Source organism: Thunnus thynnus, chromosome 17 (genome assembly GCF_963924715.1).
Source record: "Thunnus thynnus chromosome 17, fThuThy2.1, whole genome shotgun sequence".
In the NCBI taxonomy this organism is placed as follows: domain Eukaryota; kingdom Metazoa; phylum Chordata; class Actinopteri; order Scombriformes; family Scombridae; genus Thunnus; species Thunnus thynnus.
In genome coordinates this window covers 9,972,640-9,987,667 of record NC_089533.1, presented here as the reverse complement: position 1 = coordinate 9,987,667, position 15,028 = coordinate 9,972,640, and the positions used below count along the sequence as shown (strand labels likewise).

General features: G+C 37.9%; 2 protein-coding genes and 1 non-coding gene across 4 annotated transcripts in view; 2 read left to right on the top strand and 1 right to left on the bottom strand.

Moving 5' to 3' along the window:
* The first annotated feature begins 3,506 nt into the window (after positions 1-3,506).
* On the top strand, positions 3,507-7,154 carry pla2g10 (phospholipase A2 group X). The gene is made up of 4 exons (XM_067570363.1): positions 3,507-3,595; positions 5,318-5,486; positions 6,164-6,270; positions 6,898-7,154. Exons 1-4 carry the CDS (start codon positions 3,559-3,561, stop codon positions 7,044-7,046), a joined length of 462 nt encoding a protein of 153 aa, XP_067426464.1. The 5' UTR covers positions 3,507-3,558; the 3' UTR covers positions 7,047-7,154.
* A 5,970-nt stretch (positions 7,155-13,124) lies between these two features.
* On the bottom strand, positions 13,125-13,196 carry trnat-cgu (transfer RNA threonine (anticodon CGU)). Its single transcript has one exon. It is a non-coding gene; the product is annotated as a tRNA-Thr (tRNA).
* A 130-nt stretch (positions 13,197-13,326) lies between these two features.
* The window catches only part of axin1 (axin 1), a 39,620-nt gene continuing 37,918 nt past the window's right edge, over positions 13,327-15,028 (top strand). For both annotated transcript variants that reach the window (XM_067616314.1, XM_067616309.1), the window contains exon 1: positions 13,327-13,516. The gene's annotated coding sequence lies outside the window, so the exon portion shown is untranslated. The remainder of the gene's footprint in view (positions 13,517-15,028) is intronic.

Below are 15,028 nucleotides of genomic sequence, written 5' to 3'. Positions count from 1 at the left end.
ACACCATTTTCATGCAGTAACTGATGGAAGTGGAGCTACTATAAACTTCACTTACTGTTGGTTGGTTTAATTTATAACAATTCATCATATTTGATAAATTAATCATGTGCTTTGGGTGTAAACTCTGAAAGTGCAGTACTTGAGTAAATGTACTTTTTTTTAACATTCAGCTGGTTGCATGTACAGCTGGAAGTCATTTCTCTATATTCTATAAGAATATAAGATTTTGGTGACTGATTATAAGTCAGCTAGATGACTGATATCCCCTCAGTTACATTAATTTATATTGCAATCTTGATCATCCATACTGAGGATATCTCACCTTGTCTGTCCTTTATGCCATTTGGTAATATATACATTCCAATATAAATATTTTATTTATATATATATATATATATATATATATATATATATATATATATATATATATATATATATATATATATATATATATATATATATATATATATATATATATATACACAATAATACTTATACATTCTAAGACACCCTGTTTACTTCTCTTCAACCAAATCTACAAAGCATATAACAGTTCAGACCATAAGCCTGAGGCATCAAAATCCCCCTGACTCTCAGCTCTCCTTCCTTTAAATCTCTCGTCTGACAGTGAATTTGTTTCCTCTGTGAATTGATCTGCTGTAGATGCAGAGTAAGGGTCTCTGGCACAACTTCACCAACTTCCAAGGTGCACGGAGAAGGGAAAGAAGTCTAGAGAAATGAGAACTCCAGCAACACTTGTAGTATGAAGATCAACACACCAAACCTGTTTCCTCCTGTAAATGTGAAATGTTGATTCACAAAGCAGAGGCTACAGGGACAGCCAAGGGTCTCCAGATGGGCCTCAAGTAGAATAAGGGAGTGTTTTAATTTTATTAGTTGTTTATTACATTTTTATTTATTTTACTAGAGTTTAGTTATACTGTTTTAGATTATAGCACGGCTAGTAATTAAAATGTCTTTGATGGGAGTAACTGGAATTACAAGGAAACAGGCTCCATGGCGTCATCTTGAATCTTACGCAGCTATTTAGGTATTTAGGAATGCTTTAAACACTTAGAATAGTCTACCGCACTAACTATAATCTAGATAAATGCTATTATTATTTGGAAGAAGACATGTCGAATTATGCGCTAAATGAGGATAGTTTCTTGCATTTACGATTCATTCCTAACAATGTGTAAGTTTACATTTTCATTTTATTTGCATATTTATGAAGCCTAAAAACAAGTTCTAACTTTGCAAGTTACATCTGTAATATCTGTACTATTATAAAAGTAGTACTAGTTGCAGGATAAGCAACGACCCTTCTATAACAGTCTCTTATTTCTTGAACAAGTCCAACCAATTTTTCCTTTTCTTTAATTTCTGTATCTGTAATTTCTTCTGTTCATTTTCATTTTGTCATGTATAAATTGGTTGTGCATTGGGTTCTATAAAACTTACCATAACAAGCCTGATGAGATATAAAAAAACATCTGCATGAGGAGGCAGACAGCCAACCACTTAACATCTTCCTACTTTTCATCATCTGCTGATTTCTTTTTCTTTCCCTAAATTAATTCGGGGATACTGTCTGATTCTCATTCAGGAAGAGTTCATCCACGGACTCCCAGCTGGACTGATAACAAAAAGTTCAAACATCTCTCTAACACAGCACTAATTATCCTCTGGTACCAAAAAAAAATGTTTCTTTGCTTTTTATGTAATGTGTGAAAAGTCAAATCCATTATGCCAAAGTGAAAACAATAGTTTTCAGAGTTCTGTCAGTGGTTTGCATATAAGCAGCACAGGATCAATTTACACTTTTATAATGTGTGTTTGTGTTCTTAAGAGATTTATTTTCCAGCACAGTTTTTTTTTCTTAAATCAAAATCAGAAAGTAACATTTGATCTTGTCATAATCTTCTTCATTTTTCTTAGACTGAAAGTCATTTATCCTGTTTTCTAGTTTGAGTTTTTCTCACTTAATCTGAAAACTTTTCCTTGAATCTTTTCTTAGAAGTCTCAAATTCATGCCTTATCTCACCTGCAGCTTTACAGGATGCTAATGTTGAGAAAACCAGCAAACACCATTCTATGTCTGGGTATTTGCTTTCTGATAACATCAGTTTATTGCACATTTGATACTTATTCACTGTTCATATTGTTCCATTGAGGTTACATTTTTCAGTCAGGTGTGTTTAGCCCGATAGGATGGCTATATGGTATGTGGCAATGGAAAGGTTGAGCTCAAAATAATCAGATACACAGGGATCAAGGGATGTGTCTGCTCATGCAGCGCAGTCATCCTGGCAGATATAATAACTGCCAGGGGGAGGCACTTATCTCACATTGTGCAGAGGCATCACTGAAGAATTGCATCCCAAAAAACAAAAAAAAACAAAACAAGAACGTATCCCCTGCTATCAAAACCCAGTGTGTGTCTTTTTATGATTTAAAAGACACATTGATGATTTATGATTCCCTGACATTAACACATTAGGAATGAAAAAGAAGTCCACAATGTGACAACTGAAAATACACTCTCCGAAAACATAATAAAAAGATGAAAAGTAAAGATATGAAACAATGTATTCCATTTCCAGATTAGGTCTGCAATTTGTCAACTAAATGATCTCTGCTGTTAAACTTAGACAAGCGGAGTGCTGCTCAGTAAATCATGCTGACAATAATGATAGCTACAGTGTGTCCTGAGTGTTTGTTTTATGGAGAGAGGGCCTTTTCTATTCACTCCACTGACATGTTTATTCACAAGGGGAAGAGGATGGATGTGAGTCATGAGCACATCTCAGGAAAAACTATATTATTAGAGTGTATTTTCTGTAATTATCAAGTCTGGCTGTATTTGTTGTGAGGAACTGGAACCATATATTGTGTTGCTTACAGTAGCTGAATGACATGAATTAGCTCTGCAGCTGAAGGGAATTTGTGTAGCTAAACAGTTTTTTATAGTCTGAAACAAGTATGTTTTTCTATTTAATGCATTTTTCATATCTATTTTGTATACACATACATTTGGACTATTATGTATTAAAAAATCTAGCATTAAAATCATCATCCGCGATGACTCTTGTCAAAAACATTTATAGTCTTTTAGTTTTCTGTCTTCTTACCTGTTATGTACAGTTCAGTAAGAAAGTCATGAACCTTCTTTCTCTGTGATGCTTCAACCTTAAAGACAATGAATATTAGTTTTAGGCAAGAAACTGCGAATACATTAATGAAACAAATGATAGACACAATCTTGCGTCTTTTCATTTGTTGTTTGTTGTCAAATATCTCGTAGAAAACACAATTTTGCATCATTCATCCACACACACAAACACTCAAGTCCCAAAGACTTGAGAAGAAGCACAAAAAACTCCAGGCTGTTTCCTCCAGGGGGAGCACAGGTTTACCAACACTGGATTAGCCTCTGGCCAATGGTGATGCTCAAGAGATTATTCAAACAGCATCTAAAAAAAGCTCTCCACTCATACGCTCACCGAGTGGAAGTGAACAACACTTTCTGTGGAGTTCAGCCGCCTGTTGCATGCCATGACTGCGTTTTACCGGATAATTTTCCTTCTATCTGGTAAGTTCATTATTTACTTTGAAGTGGAGCTATGACTAGTGGGGGGAAAAAAATCCAAGTTATTCTAAGAACACAGAAGGAGTCAGTGCAGGTTACAGGCTTGAGGGGAAACCACTTGTATTTGCACAGTAATTCAGTCAAAATGTTATTCTAAGGGAGCAAATGAAAAGAAACTACAGCATTATACTTTATTTAGAGAAATATATGTTATCTCTATACTGGTGACGAATGCATGTTTCATAATCCACAAATAAGAACAAGATGTACAAACCTGTATGACAATTTGCGGGTAATTCATGGTGTTCACAAATGCATTTTCCAATTCACAAACAAATGCCAACCAATTAGAGCAAATGTAAAACATCTGAAACACACAGAGCACCTGTACAGTAGTGAATCAGATGATTGACTTTACATTTACTCACATCTTACACCTCATGAATGTCTGAACACGTCAACCAGGTTCAGACTTGAAATAATGGGATAGTACAGAGAGAATTTAGTCCCCATAACGGTGACAAATGCATGTTTCTTGATCCATAAATAAAAATCAGAAATAAGTACGGCATGCGTATGACAGTTTGTGTGTAATTTATGTTTATGTTAACAAATGCATTTTCCACGAACAAATACCAACCAAACAAAAAAAACATAAACAAATGTAATACAATTTTACAAATAAATTCCCAACTTGAATAAATGTCATTAATCTGAATATATATTTCCAACTTCAACGTCATTAATCTAACTTTTGAAAAGCTCCCTGTGCATATAAATGATTTTTGCTTTTATTTACAGATTTTTGAATATGTGTGCATGGATCACCTGACATGTGTGAATTCATTTACAATTATATTTGTGTGTCTTTTTCACAGCCTCTGATCCACAAATGTTGGAAAACTCAGATGGCTTGTTAGTCGCTACAGAGAAGAATCCACATGGATGTCACTCCATGGTTCCTACTTGCTGGGACTAGCACATGGAGACCACAACCCACTGTTAGTCCGCTCGCACTGATACCACACAGACAAAGAAGAAGTTCGCCACCTAGCTGTAGCTGGCTCGGTTTTTGTGAAACTGTCATAAAAACATAGTCCTGTCCTGAACTAATTACCTGCAGAAACACAATTAAAATTGCTTCATGAATTGTTAGGACAGAGGCAGTCAATAAGCTGGTCTTTAGGGGTCAGGAAAGGGGAAACAGCCTCTACAAGCTTGAATTGTACAGTGAGTGAATTTAAAGTTGCCAAAATTAAAGCCATAACAGAAATATTCCATGTAAAAACACTTTAAAGGGTGATGAGATATTGTATGTTTTGGGAAATCACTCACATTTCTAAATCTTGTTTTTATTTGTGGATAATGAAACACACTTTCAACACCAGTGTAAGGACTAATTTCTCTCCATATTTCCCCATTATTCTAAGTCTGGACCTGGTTGAGCTGTTCTGGCACAGTATATCTTTTTTGTATTCATGATAGCTGTGAGTAAGAGTAAGGTCAGTGCTGTGAGTGCTGTACAGGGGCTCACTGGGGCTGCAGAAACACATATTCTTGTGAAGAAACAGCCTAAAAAATATGCATGTACCTTTCTAGATTTCTTTGATTCTGTAGCCAATTAGAAAAAAGGACTTCATACATGCAGAGGGCCGAGCAGTGTCGTTGTGCAGGGTTTTATGTTTAATTTTATGAAGAATATGACACGGTTTCTTTCTCTTGCAGTGGCCGTGGCCTCTGTGACGACACGCGGGTCCCAGCGGACTAAAAGAGGGCTACTCGAGCTGGCAGGAGCCATCAAATGCAGCACAGGGAGATCTGCCTTGGCTTATATGATGTACGGATGCTACTGCGGACTGGGTGGTCAAGGCTGGCCCAGAGACAAGGCAGACTGGTGAGGCACCAGCCAGGGCTTTAATCACACTCCTCTCAAAGCTGACAGAAGAAAATACAACTCAATGTCAAGACTGCTTTTATCTTTTTTTTCTGAAAATATCACATATGCAGACTAAAATGTAAACACCCAATTGACACTCTATATATGACCCACCTATACATTATGTGGTGCAAAGTATATCATTCAGCGTGCATTATAGCCCTCCATGGTGGGCACACATGATTTGGGTTCTTCTCAGTCATCCTACATCCTGCTGGTGTGCACAGTGTTTCTGTTTGTGAACGAGTCGACTGAACCACAAATGCTGTGCGACGGGATGGAAGGAGAGGATGATGCCCAAATTCAGCAGACTCACATGGTCCAATGGGTACAGCAATTCAAAAGAGCTCCAAAAATTCCACACCCAAATCCTAATTGCCGACTCCTTCTTTTCCTTCTTCACCACAAAGCGTCAAGCCCCCTCAAACCAGTTAACTGCTAACTATCTGTTTTGTAAACTCATGTGGTGATCCTGCCCTGCCTTTAAAATAGCTGTGGTTAGACTCCAACCACAGCACTGGGACTATCCACCTATCGCTTTCTTGACCCTGTCTGGTCTAAATTGAGTTCTGACTGCTGCCGCCTTCAAAACAACACATCTATCATGCTGTTAATTGTCTTAATTCTGTATGTAGGTGCTGCCACAGACATGACTGCTGTTACGGAGTCGCCGAACGTTTCGGCTGCCAAACCAAAACAGACCGGTATCAGTGGACATGTGAGGACAAGACAGCTGAGTGTGGTATTGCATTTTTAAGCCTTGTTTGTAATATCCATATGTTTGCTTTTTGATCTTTGTGTTTAGTGGCAGCACATTAAATATCATGCTTTGCATACATGCATAACACACCTTCAGGAGTAAACATAAAAGTGAAACACAGATCCGGCTATGTGTGCGTGTACCCATGGTGCTATGAAAACAGTATGCAGACAGCTGATTCTAGGGAAAGAAGTGGATGCTTATAACCTGTATTTAATGTTATTTTAAGCCTCCTTTAATCCACAGTAATTACAATTATAAATAGGAACAGCCTTAATAAAGTGTACCTAAGCACTGAAAACAGTGGGTTGATTATGATTTTCTTTATATACATCAATGTAAAATTACATATATTCACAATATCTGCATTAACTGTTTGTTACTTGTGTGTGTTTCAGTTCAGTAGCCAGATTTCTCTCATTCTTAGAGGAATTGCACCAAATTAACGATTCAGAAGGAAAATGAATAAAGCTAGAGTTGTTTGCAGCAGTAACAACCAAGATTTTGCAACAAACACTAATGATGGAAACAACAAAAAGCATGCATATTTAGTGAAAATCCTCTTTTCAGCTTATCACTGAAAGAAGACGTTTATGTTCTTCGTTGCAGATGATGTGAAGGACAAATGTGAAAAGCTGCTGTGCAAGTGTGACAGAGACGCTGCCAAATGTTTGAGAAAAGCACCTTTCATCCGGAAATATGCCTTATGGCCAGATTTCCTCTGTGGCTACCAACAACCAACGTGTAATATTTACTGACACAATAAATGCATCTGCATGTCTTGTGTGCCTTTTGCAAATACATATTACAGTAATAATGGTAACAGGAGTAATGTAAAATATTAAAAAAAACAAAAAAAAAACAAATCCAAAGCTGTTTAATTTATCATTATCAGGCCCTTTTACCTAATGTGACAGTACATAATGAGATGTATTTTTGCAGATACCCTTATATCAAATGTTGTTTCAATAAAACACAAAAACTACTATTAAAACCTGAAAAGACTTTGCAGTAAATGAGCACCTAATTTCTGATAAGTGCCCCATGAATGCCTGGAAAGTAGTAATGGGGATTATATCTGCCCTGGATTCACACAATAGAAGGGCAACTTGTGCATTCCTCGGGTGAAACTCAGCCAGAAGGTCGATTGTTAATCAGCAAGGGAAACATCAGATGGTCTCAGTCCTCACAACAGTACTTTTATTTGCTGAGGGCGTTGTCTGCCTTATAACTCTGAAGTTGCCTCCCTGTGCTCTGGGAATGTTTTGGCTACTCTTCATTCATCGGGGGTTTTTTGAAAAAAAAAAGTTATTTGGAAACTTGAGTGAGTTAATAGGCAAACTGAGGTTTTCCTGCTTTTCTATTTAAAGTCAGCTGTGACACAGCTTTTATACTTCTTTCCCCCAAAACCCACGTATAAAAGGTTTCAGCAGCATTGTTAGTGCTATTCCTGAAATCTCTTAAGTGTTCATTTCCTTTTAAAGCTTTAATAACACAGTATTGTTGTGCTGAAAAGAACTCTCCCATGGAGTCTACAGATTAACTTGAGTCAATACATAGCCATTCAGTGATCTCATATACCCTTAATATTGTTACATTGTGAGTTAGTGATGTATGGCTGGTCTCATTGGCCGGTCCGCAGTGAAGTATTTGCTCTGTCTTTTTTCTCAGAAAAAAATAAATAAAACAACAAATGCAACCTTTGAACCAAGGCAGGCCTCTAAGGAAAAATAAGGTCATAAAACCAGGCAGACATCGCCTGGTCTTTGATGTGTGAAGTATAGAAATTCACCTGTAGATGGTGCAATATTCACAAACATTAATCACGCTGACAGCATGTGAAGCAAGCATTTACACAACTTAAACAATGACAGAGTTTGTTCTTAATAATCATCATTGATGTCATTTAAATATATTTTTAAAAAACTTAGAGGAATTTCTGCATTGAGTTCAGTAGAAACAAGGAGACAGTTTTCTGACAGTGGTTTCACATGTAGAAAATGATTCTATTTTAGTCCACCACAGTTGGTTTTAGGTTTGGGAACCTCCTTTAGATTAAATTAGTTCAAGTAAAAACCGTCATTTCCCTCTGACACTCACTAAACACCATTACCACCGTGGGTGTAATCATAGTAAATAAAACAGTGTCCCAGATGTTACTGCTCTGGTGAGCTTCTACACTCCTGAGCTTTGTGTATCGGTTCACAGAGGAAACACAGTTTCTTTGTTGAATGAGTGCATGGCTCATGTGTGGACTGAAATGGGAGATGATGCTGTGGTGCATGGTGTGGTGCAGCGAAGTCCAGGACTGGAAACAAGTATCTGGGTCATGGCCCACAGACACTTGCCCGATTGTATCCTTCACCTTCTACCTTCAGTGGGTATGAGCTCCGAAGTTAGTGAAGTCAAACGCTCCATCCACCATGTGGCAGACAGCCAGTACCACACTTCTGTTAGTATATTTTCTTCTAACACTAATCTCTCTGAATGAAAATGAAATAAATTTTTATTGTACCATCATTAAACTGTGCTGAGCTAGTGTGCTACAAATTATGTATGATTTAAAGTATTTTTTAACTTTGCTATAACTATGTTTTATACACTAAATATACTGTAAGTAGAAAGCAGAGTGCTTTGTTTTTGTGGTGCTAAAATTGTTTGCATTAAAGTTACAGGCTGAGTCACTACAGCAACTGTTTGAGTGAAATCAGAAACTGAGAAACAGAAGACCCTCATTCATTTAACCTTTCTCATTGTGTAACACTGGCTGTGTTTCTAAAGCAAAAACATTTTGATCTCTAATGCGTTAAAGGTTGCATGGCTGTTTTGCAGAGGGAAAGTCTTCATTGGATGCTGAAAGATTCACTTACATAGCTCTGACATCTCTTTCTGGGTTGTTAGTGTCTGGTTTTCAGTTTCAAGGACATTTTGATGAATAGTACATCTCTAAATATTTGTTTAGAGCACACTGTGGTTCAGTTTCATTTCTGGCCAGCCAGCTGTCTTGTGAACCTGCATCCTGCTCCTTTCTTTTCCCCGCTGCCTGTGAAGGTTGATGAGGTTTCTCCTCAGAGCTGTACTCTGGCAGCACACTCCTCTCTTCTGTTCCTGCTGCCTTGAAGTGGTGTGTCAAGGATTTCAGCTCTTGACTTTGTTGATGATCTCTCACCTGTGCTATGTACTCTTGCCAAATACCATCATCACACAGTCTGTGTCTGCACCAGTCTTAACCGTTGCCTTAAGAATCTATCTACACCTTCAAAAGATGAGACTTTCTGTCATTGCTGGTTGGAAGGTTGTGAAAGTTAAGACTCAATGCCTGGTCCTGTTTTGAATCTCAAAACAGATACCTCCTGTGCACTGTTGAAAGTGGTGCATTTGCAATGACTGTGTCCTCTAAGTGCCTGAATACTTGTCCTTTCCCTCTCATCTCTTGCTGAGGATCAATGGGATTTTTCAGTGTTTTAGTGATGAGCTGTGTGAACCTTGAGAACTGCATCTAAAATACTTCATTGTCAAAACTCTTCAGCTGCAGGTGGTTATTAATATTTTACTTGTGGGATTTGGCTGTACAACTTCGCCAGTGTTATTTCACACTTATCAGCAGCAGCAGTTGAGTTTGGCCGTAGCTGACATGCAAAGTCTGGTTAAAAATGACTCAACTGACCTCATATTAACATTTCTGGATCATTATGGCATTCGAAGAAACCAGGCATTTGAGGAAATGCCGGTCCCCTACCCTACATATGCATGACAGCGTGGTTGCCGCAACGAATGAGCACATTCTTTAATCCCTGCCGGGTGAGCTGACAGAACGTGTTCCACGCTAATTGCATTCTTTAATCAACTGTTTGTCTCTCCAGCTGAGAGCCAGATAGCACACAATGAAGTCTTGGCTTAAACAGCTCCAAACATAAACAACCATGTGCAGAACAAAGTATGACTTCATATACCAGCATAAGATCTTCTAAGCTATGTACAGGCATAATTTGTTCCACTGATGTACTGTTTTTTTTTATTATATAAAATAGAATGACAAGTAACTAAAATACAATAGAATACATGATTTGGATGGGTTTCAATGCTTTGCATTTACTGTGTAAAAAGAACTCCTTTGAATTCAGAATACCACTGCCTACGCAAGCACAAAAATCAATGTGAATGGAGCCCAAAGCAGACTTGGACATGCTGCCAATATACTGCATGTTGCAGACTCTTTAGTCATCCTCCTCCTCCTGTTTTCTCCTTTGTGTGTTTTTTTTTTTAAGACTCTTTTTATTTGCAGGTGGCAGAGGAGAAATGAAAGGAGATTAAAAGTATTGTACAAATGATATGATATTGAATATGTGTGATTTTTATAATCTAAGTGATGATCACACATACTGATCATTTGACAAAGTAAAGAAGAACAACAAATAACAACACGACTCTATTATCCTTGCCTACAGCTAAAGGCATGTACAAAATGCTGATATACAAAGCCGTTGTATACAGTATGATGTCAGCATCATCTATCAGGATTCGGACATGTGTGTGATTATACAGCATTTTATCAGTTGTTCAAGAAAAGGCATATTTCAGCAACCAGAAACGAACTGAGGGGATTAAAGACAGGATGAGAAATACGTGAATATGTGTCAAATTTCTTTTAAGGATGAAGACAAAGGTGAAGAATTGTGTCTTTTGCCAGTAGTGACCCCATCTGGCCAATTACCTCCAATTTTCCTCCAAGATATATATTGTTTTTGCTAGGACCGCACAATTCCTGCAGTGTGTTGTTTAAAAATGGGAGGGACAGCTCTTATTCTGCCTTTCTAACCAGCTCAGGGAAGGGTGAGAGCGTTTCAATGAGGATACACGTGAAAGCCTGCACTACACAGCCCCCACCCGTGCTAATAAAATATGAGGGAAAAAAGCAGTAGAAGAGGGATCATTAAAACAGAAAGAATGGAGACACTTATGCTGTTGCTATATCTGGAATCTAAATACAAGCTGTGAAAGTGAAAACTATTTAGAAGGGCGCTGATAATTGCTTTCCTAATCTTGGAGGAAAGCTTATGTGACACACTCATTTCCACTAAGGTGAGATTGCGTCATTATGCTTACGAAGGTATACATACAGTATACTTTTATACCAAATATCCAATTTAAACTGTCTCCAGAATCTCTTTGACAAGGTATAAGCTAATAAAATAATGTCAGCAAATGTTATTTACTGACATTAAAAGCTCAGCGGCAGAAAATCCTCTTGGGGAAGAAAAAACAATAATATATAAAGTCCTTATATTTTCTCCTAATACTTTCTTAGGTCATGGGATCAATGTTTTATATTATTATTGACACTTAAAAAAAAAACCCACACAGGTTACCATGGAAACAAGCTGCTGGCACTGCAGCTCACTAATAGATGTCAATCACAGTGGCCTTGACTGCATGATGTTTATGAGCCATTCTTTTGTGTTCACTTGAAAAATACTTGTGGACCATATGAGAGCAAATTCCTCTCAAACATCCACACAGCTCTTAACCACAATATAAAATGATCACCTGAGGAAGTCTAAAAGGAGATTTTATTGCATTTTATCTGTTTGCATTGTGTCATGAAGGACAGTGTCTTTTTCTTCACCATCATGACAATTAAACTTTAGAACCTGCAATTTTGCAATCTGGACCTTATTTGAAGTGAGGAAGGTACTGGTTTATGTGTTAAATGCATTTCCTCTCACTGTGATTGTAGTTGGAGATTGGAGCGGTTTAAAGGTTTTAAATTGTTTTCTTCCTATCATCACGCCTCGGTTTACAAAGGGTCACTTGAACAGATGGAACGTGATGATACACTGCAGCGTGAACTAGATACGAATCATTGATGCTGCAACATGGAGCGTTACCCAGGAAACTGCAGTAGTCTGCTACATCACTGTCAGCTGAGTATGCATGATTATGATGAAATCATCTCAATGATGTGATGTGAAAACATGTTTTGCACAGGAGACTTAATGCAATATTGTGAAAAGTAACATTTCATCAAGCTCAGGTGTATTTGCTGAGTATCTAAAAACACAAGCTGTCAGACAGGCAAACATCCACTTTGAAGATAAACGCAGGTGCAACAGCAATTTTGAAACTTACTGTGAGGATAAATGTGAAACACACTTGAGGCCCTATCATTCTGTATTTCAGGCTGCAATTTCTATGTTTTTCCATTCATTTTGAATTAGACACACTCTATGTTGTATTTTGTGTCAAAAAATTGCACTGGGTTGTTATATGCAGTGAAGTCAAGTGCGTAAAGACCCTGATCGAGTGTAAAAATGCATACTTGTGTGTAAAGTCACCAGTTAAACCTGAATTACATTAAAATGATGAAAGGAAAATGTCCAAGGGGATAATTTAACATGGTAAAAACTCAGTCTACTTAAAAGAAACATTTCCTTTCCAATACAGTTTGTATGAATTTATTAACAGTGTTGTTTTTATTAACACAGAATCACTGGACTCCCTTTACTGTACTTCTGCACATACTATGGTTTACACCAGTGGTTCTCAAGGTAGGGTCCAGAGACCCCCAAGGGTCCTTGAGGGGGTTTCAGGGGGTCCCCAGCAAAAAGGGAAATAACTTATTTTCTCTATAATTCCATCCATAAGTAACACAATGACAGAATGTGTGACTATTTTGGTCATGAGTTTCATACACTTTCTATAATAAAACGTGTAAAAGCGAAAATCTTATCAGGTGGGGGTCCGTGGTCTAATTTGTGTCAGTTTAGAGATCTTTGACGTGAGAATTTTGAGAACCACTGGTTAAAACCATTGCTGCTCTAAGTCTCGACTTCAAAAGGCACGGACGGGGTTCGAACCCGCGATCTTCGGTTTACGAGACCGACGCCTTACCACTTGGCCACCGCGCCTGCGCTGTCTTTGCCGTCCTGATTTAATTTGTCCTTTAACAAAGCCCACATGTCGGTATTTATATACTGTAGATTTGACGGCGCACTTGCTATTGTCTTTTAAATGCGGTCAGGCTCGACTTCCTCCCTCTGACCGACACAAACACTGTGAGCTGCTGAGATTAACAACCAGTAGAAATGTATTGTTGTAATTTGGCCACAAGAGGAGGCTGTTAACTACCGTGTGAGAAAACAAAATACGTGTCTAGTCATTTGCAGATTTTAACAAGTAGAGGTCTCTCTTCTACTTCCAGTGTTTACAACAAAGAAACACAACATAGGTGAGCCCGCAATGTCTGCTTTTCAGTCCTCTTTACTTTCTGTTTTGGTTAAGGGCTGTCGCGTTTCCTGTAAAGCTAATTAGTGAAACTGCACGTCCGGCACTGATTTGGCAAGAAACCAGTTCAAACTAATCAAGGTAGCCCGAGCTAAATGCACAAGCAGCACAAAAGTTTAGTTACGGGTGAACAACATAACAAACCATTGTGCTATTCTTGACCGTTTAGAAGTAGTGGAAGTAAATATATGAAGTTTGGTCGTAGGTTGGTTATAAGGAAAAAGCCAGTGGGTCATTAAAAGCCTAGGCTATTTGAAGCATAATGTGCCCTGCAAAAACCACTGCAAGCTGCCAACGTGTTACAAGTTGCATGCACAAAGTTGACATTGTCAACAAAGGCTGGTCGTGATGGAGAAACTTTACAAAGGGAGCTTTTATTAAGATCGGACTTTCAATCAGTTATTAAGATAGGCCTACCTTAATATTTTATGACATCAAACACAAAACACAGGTGTCCTCAAGTCTGCAGAACCACTCTGGCATACGCTGTCATGGCATGGGCCAGAGTTTGGTAGAGAAAAGGTCAGGGGGTCACCAAAATCACCAAAAATGCAATATCTCAACTAAATTCAATGGCAATGTGCGCAGTAACTGTCAAGATATTTTGTTCAGAATTGGCATATTGAACACAGAGAGATTGAGCTTGCATAGCTAATAACTATGAGAACCATGAGGCTGTTTGTAGTTCTTTCCTAAGCAATACAATATGCATGAAGCCAGACTGCAGCTTTTCACTGTCTTTCTTTTCCAAACATCAAAGATGAATGCCTGCCTGAGGGGATTTTTTTTTTTTTTTTTTTGGGAGGGAGGTGTGGGAGTGGTGGTGGGGGGGGGGGGGGGGGGTGGGGGGTCAGATATCCTAGAGGCTGTTTGAAAAATGAATAAGACTCATTTCCATTGGGAATGAGTTAGTGGTGAAAATCACAGATGTGGAGTATTCACCTTGACCTGCTTATATCAGCACACAGACCAACAGAAGGGCTTCTCAGGGATAAACTGCATGCGTAGATTTAATTCAGAGTACCTAGAAATTTGACACTGTTTCTGTCAAAGTCCAGACTTGCTTTAGTAGATGGCTAGGTTCAAACAACTCTAGATAATGTAATAATATATAATGTCTAAACTAACTGTCTTAAAAGCAAATTACCATCAATGATAAAACAGGATAACACCCTTGAGTGAGATTTTAAATTGCTAGAGGTGCTTGTAGTTTATTTTATAATGTCACATGTCATTGATTTTTAGCAGCTCTTTGTTTTTTATTTACTATCATAAACCGCTGCAATAACACAACCTGTAAGATACAATATGTTCCAGACAGAGATGATCTGGTGCATTTTTGTTCATGCTGGGAACACCAAGCAGCTCATACCCTGAGAGAATAAGATGTATTACTGTAGCAAGCTATTTAATTATTTATTGCCTTGAAAAATCATCGTATTTTGCTGTGCTGCTT

Bases quoted from the DNA above. Each gene is read 5' to 3' on its own strand.
- pla2g10 (XM_067570363.1), top strand. From the start codon at position 3,559: ATGACTGCGTTTTACCGGATAATTTTCCTTCTATCTG. The intron at 5,487-6,163 runs GTGAGGCACCAG...TTCTGTATGTAG, and splicing joins CCCAGAGACAAGGCAGACTG to GTGCTGCCACAGACATGACT. The intron at 6,271-6,897 runs GTATTGCATTTT...TCTTCGTTGCAG, and splicing joins GGACAAGACAGCTGAGTGTG to ATGATGTGAAGGACAAATGT.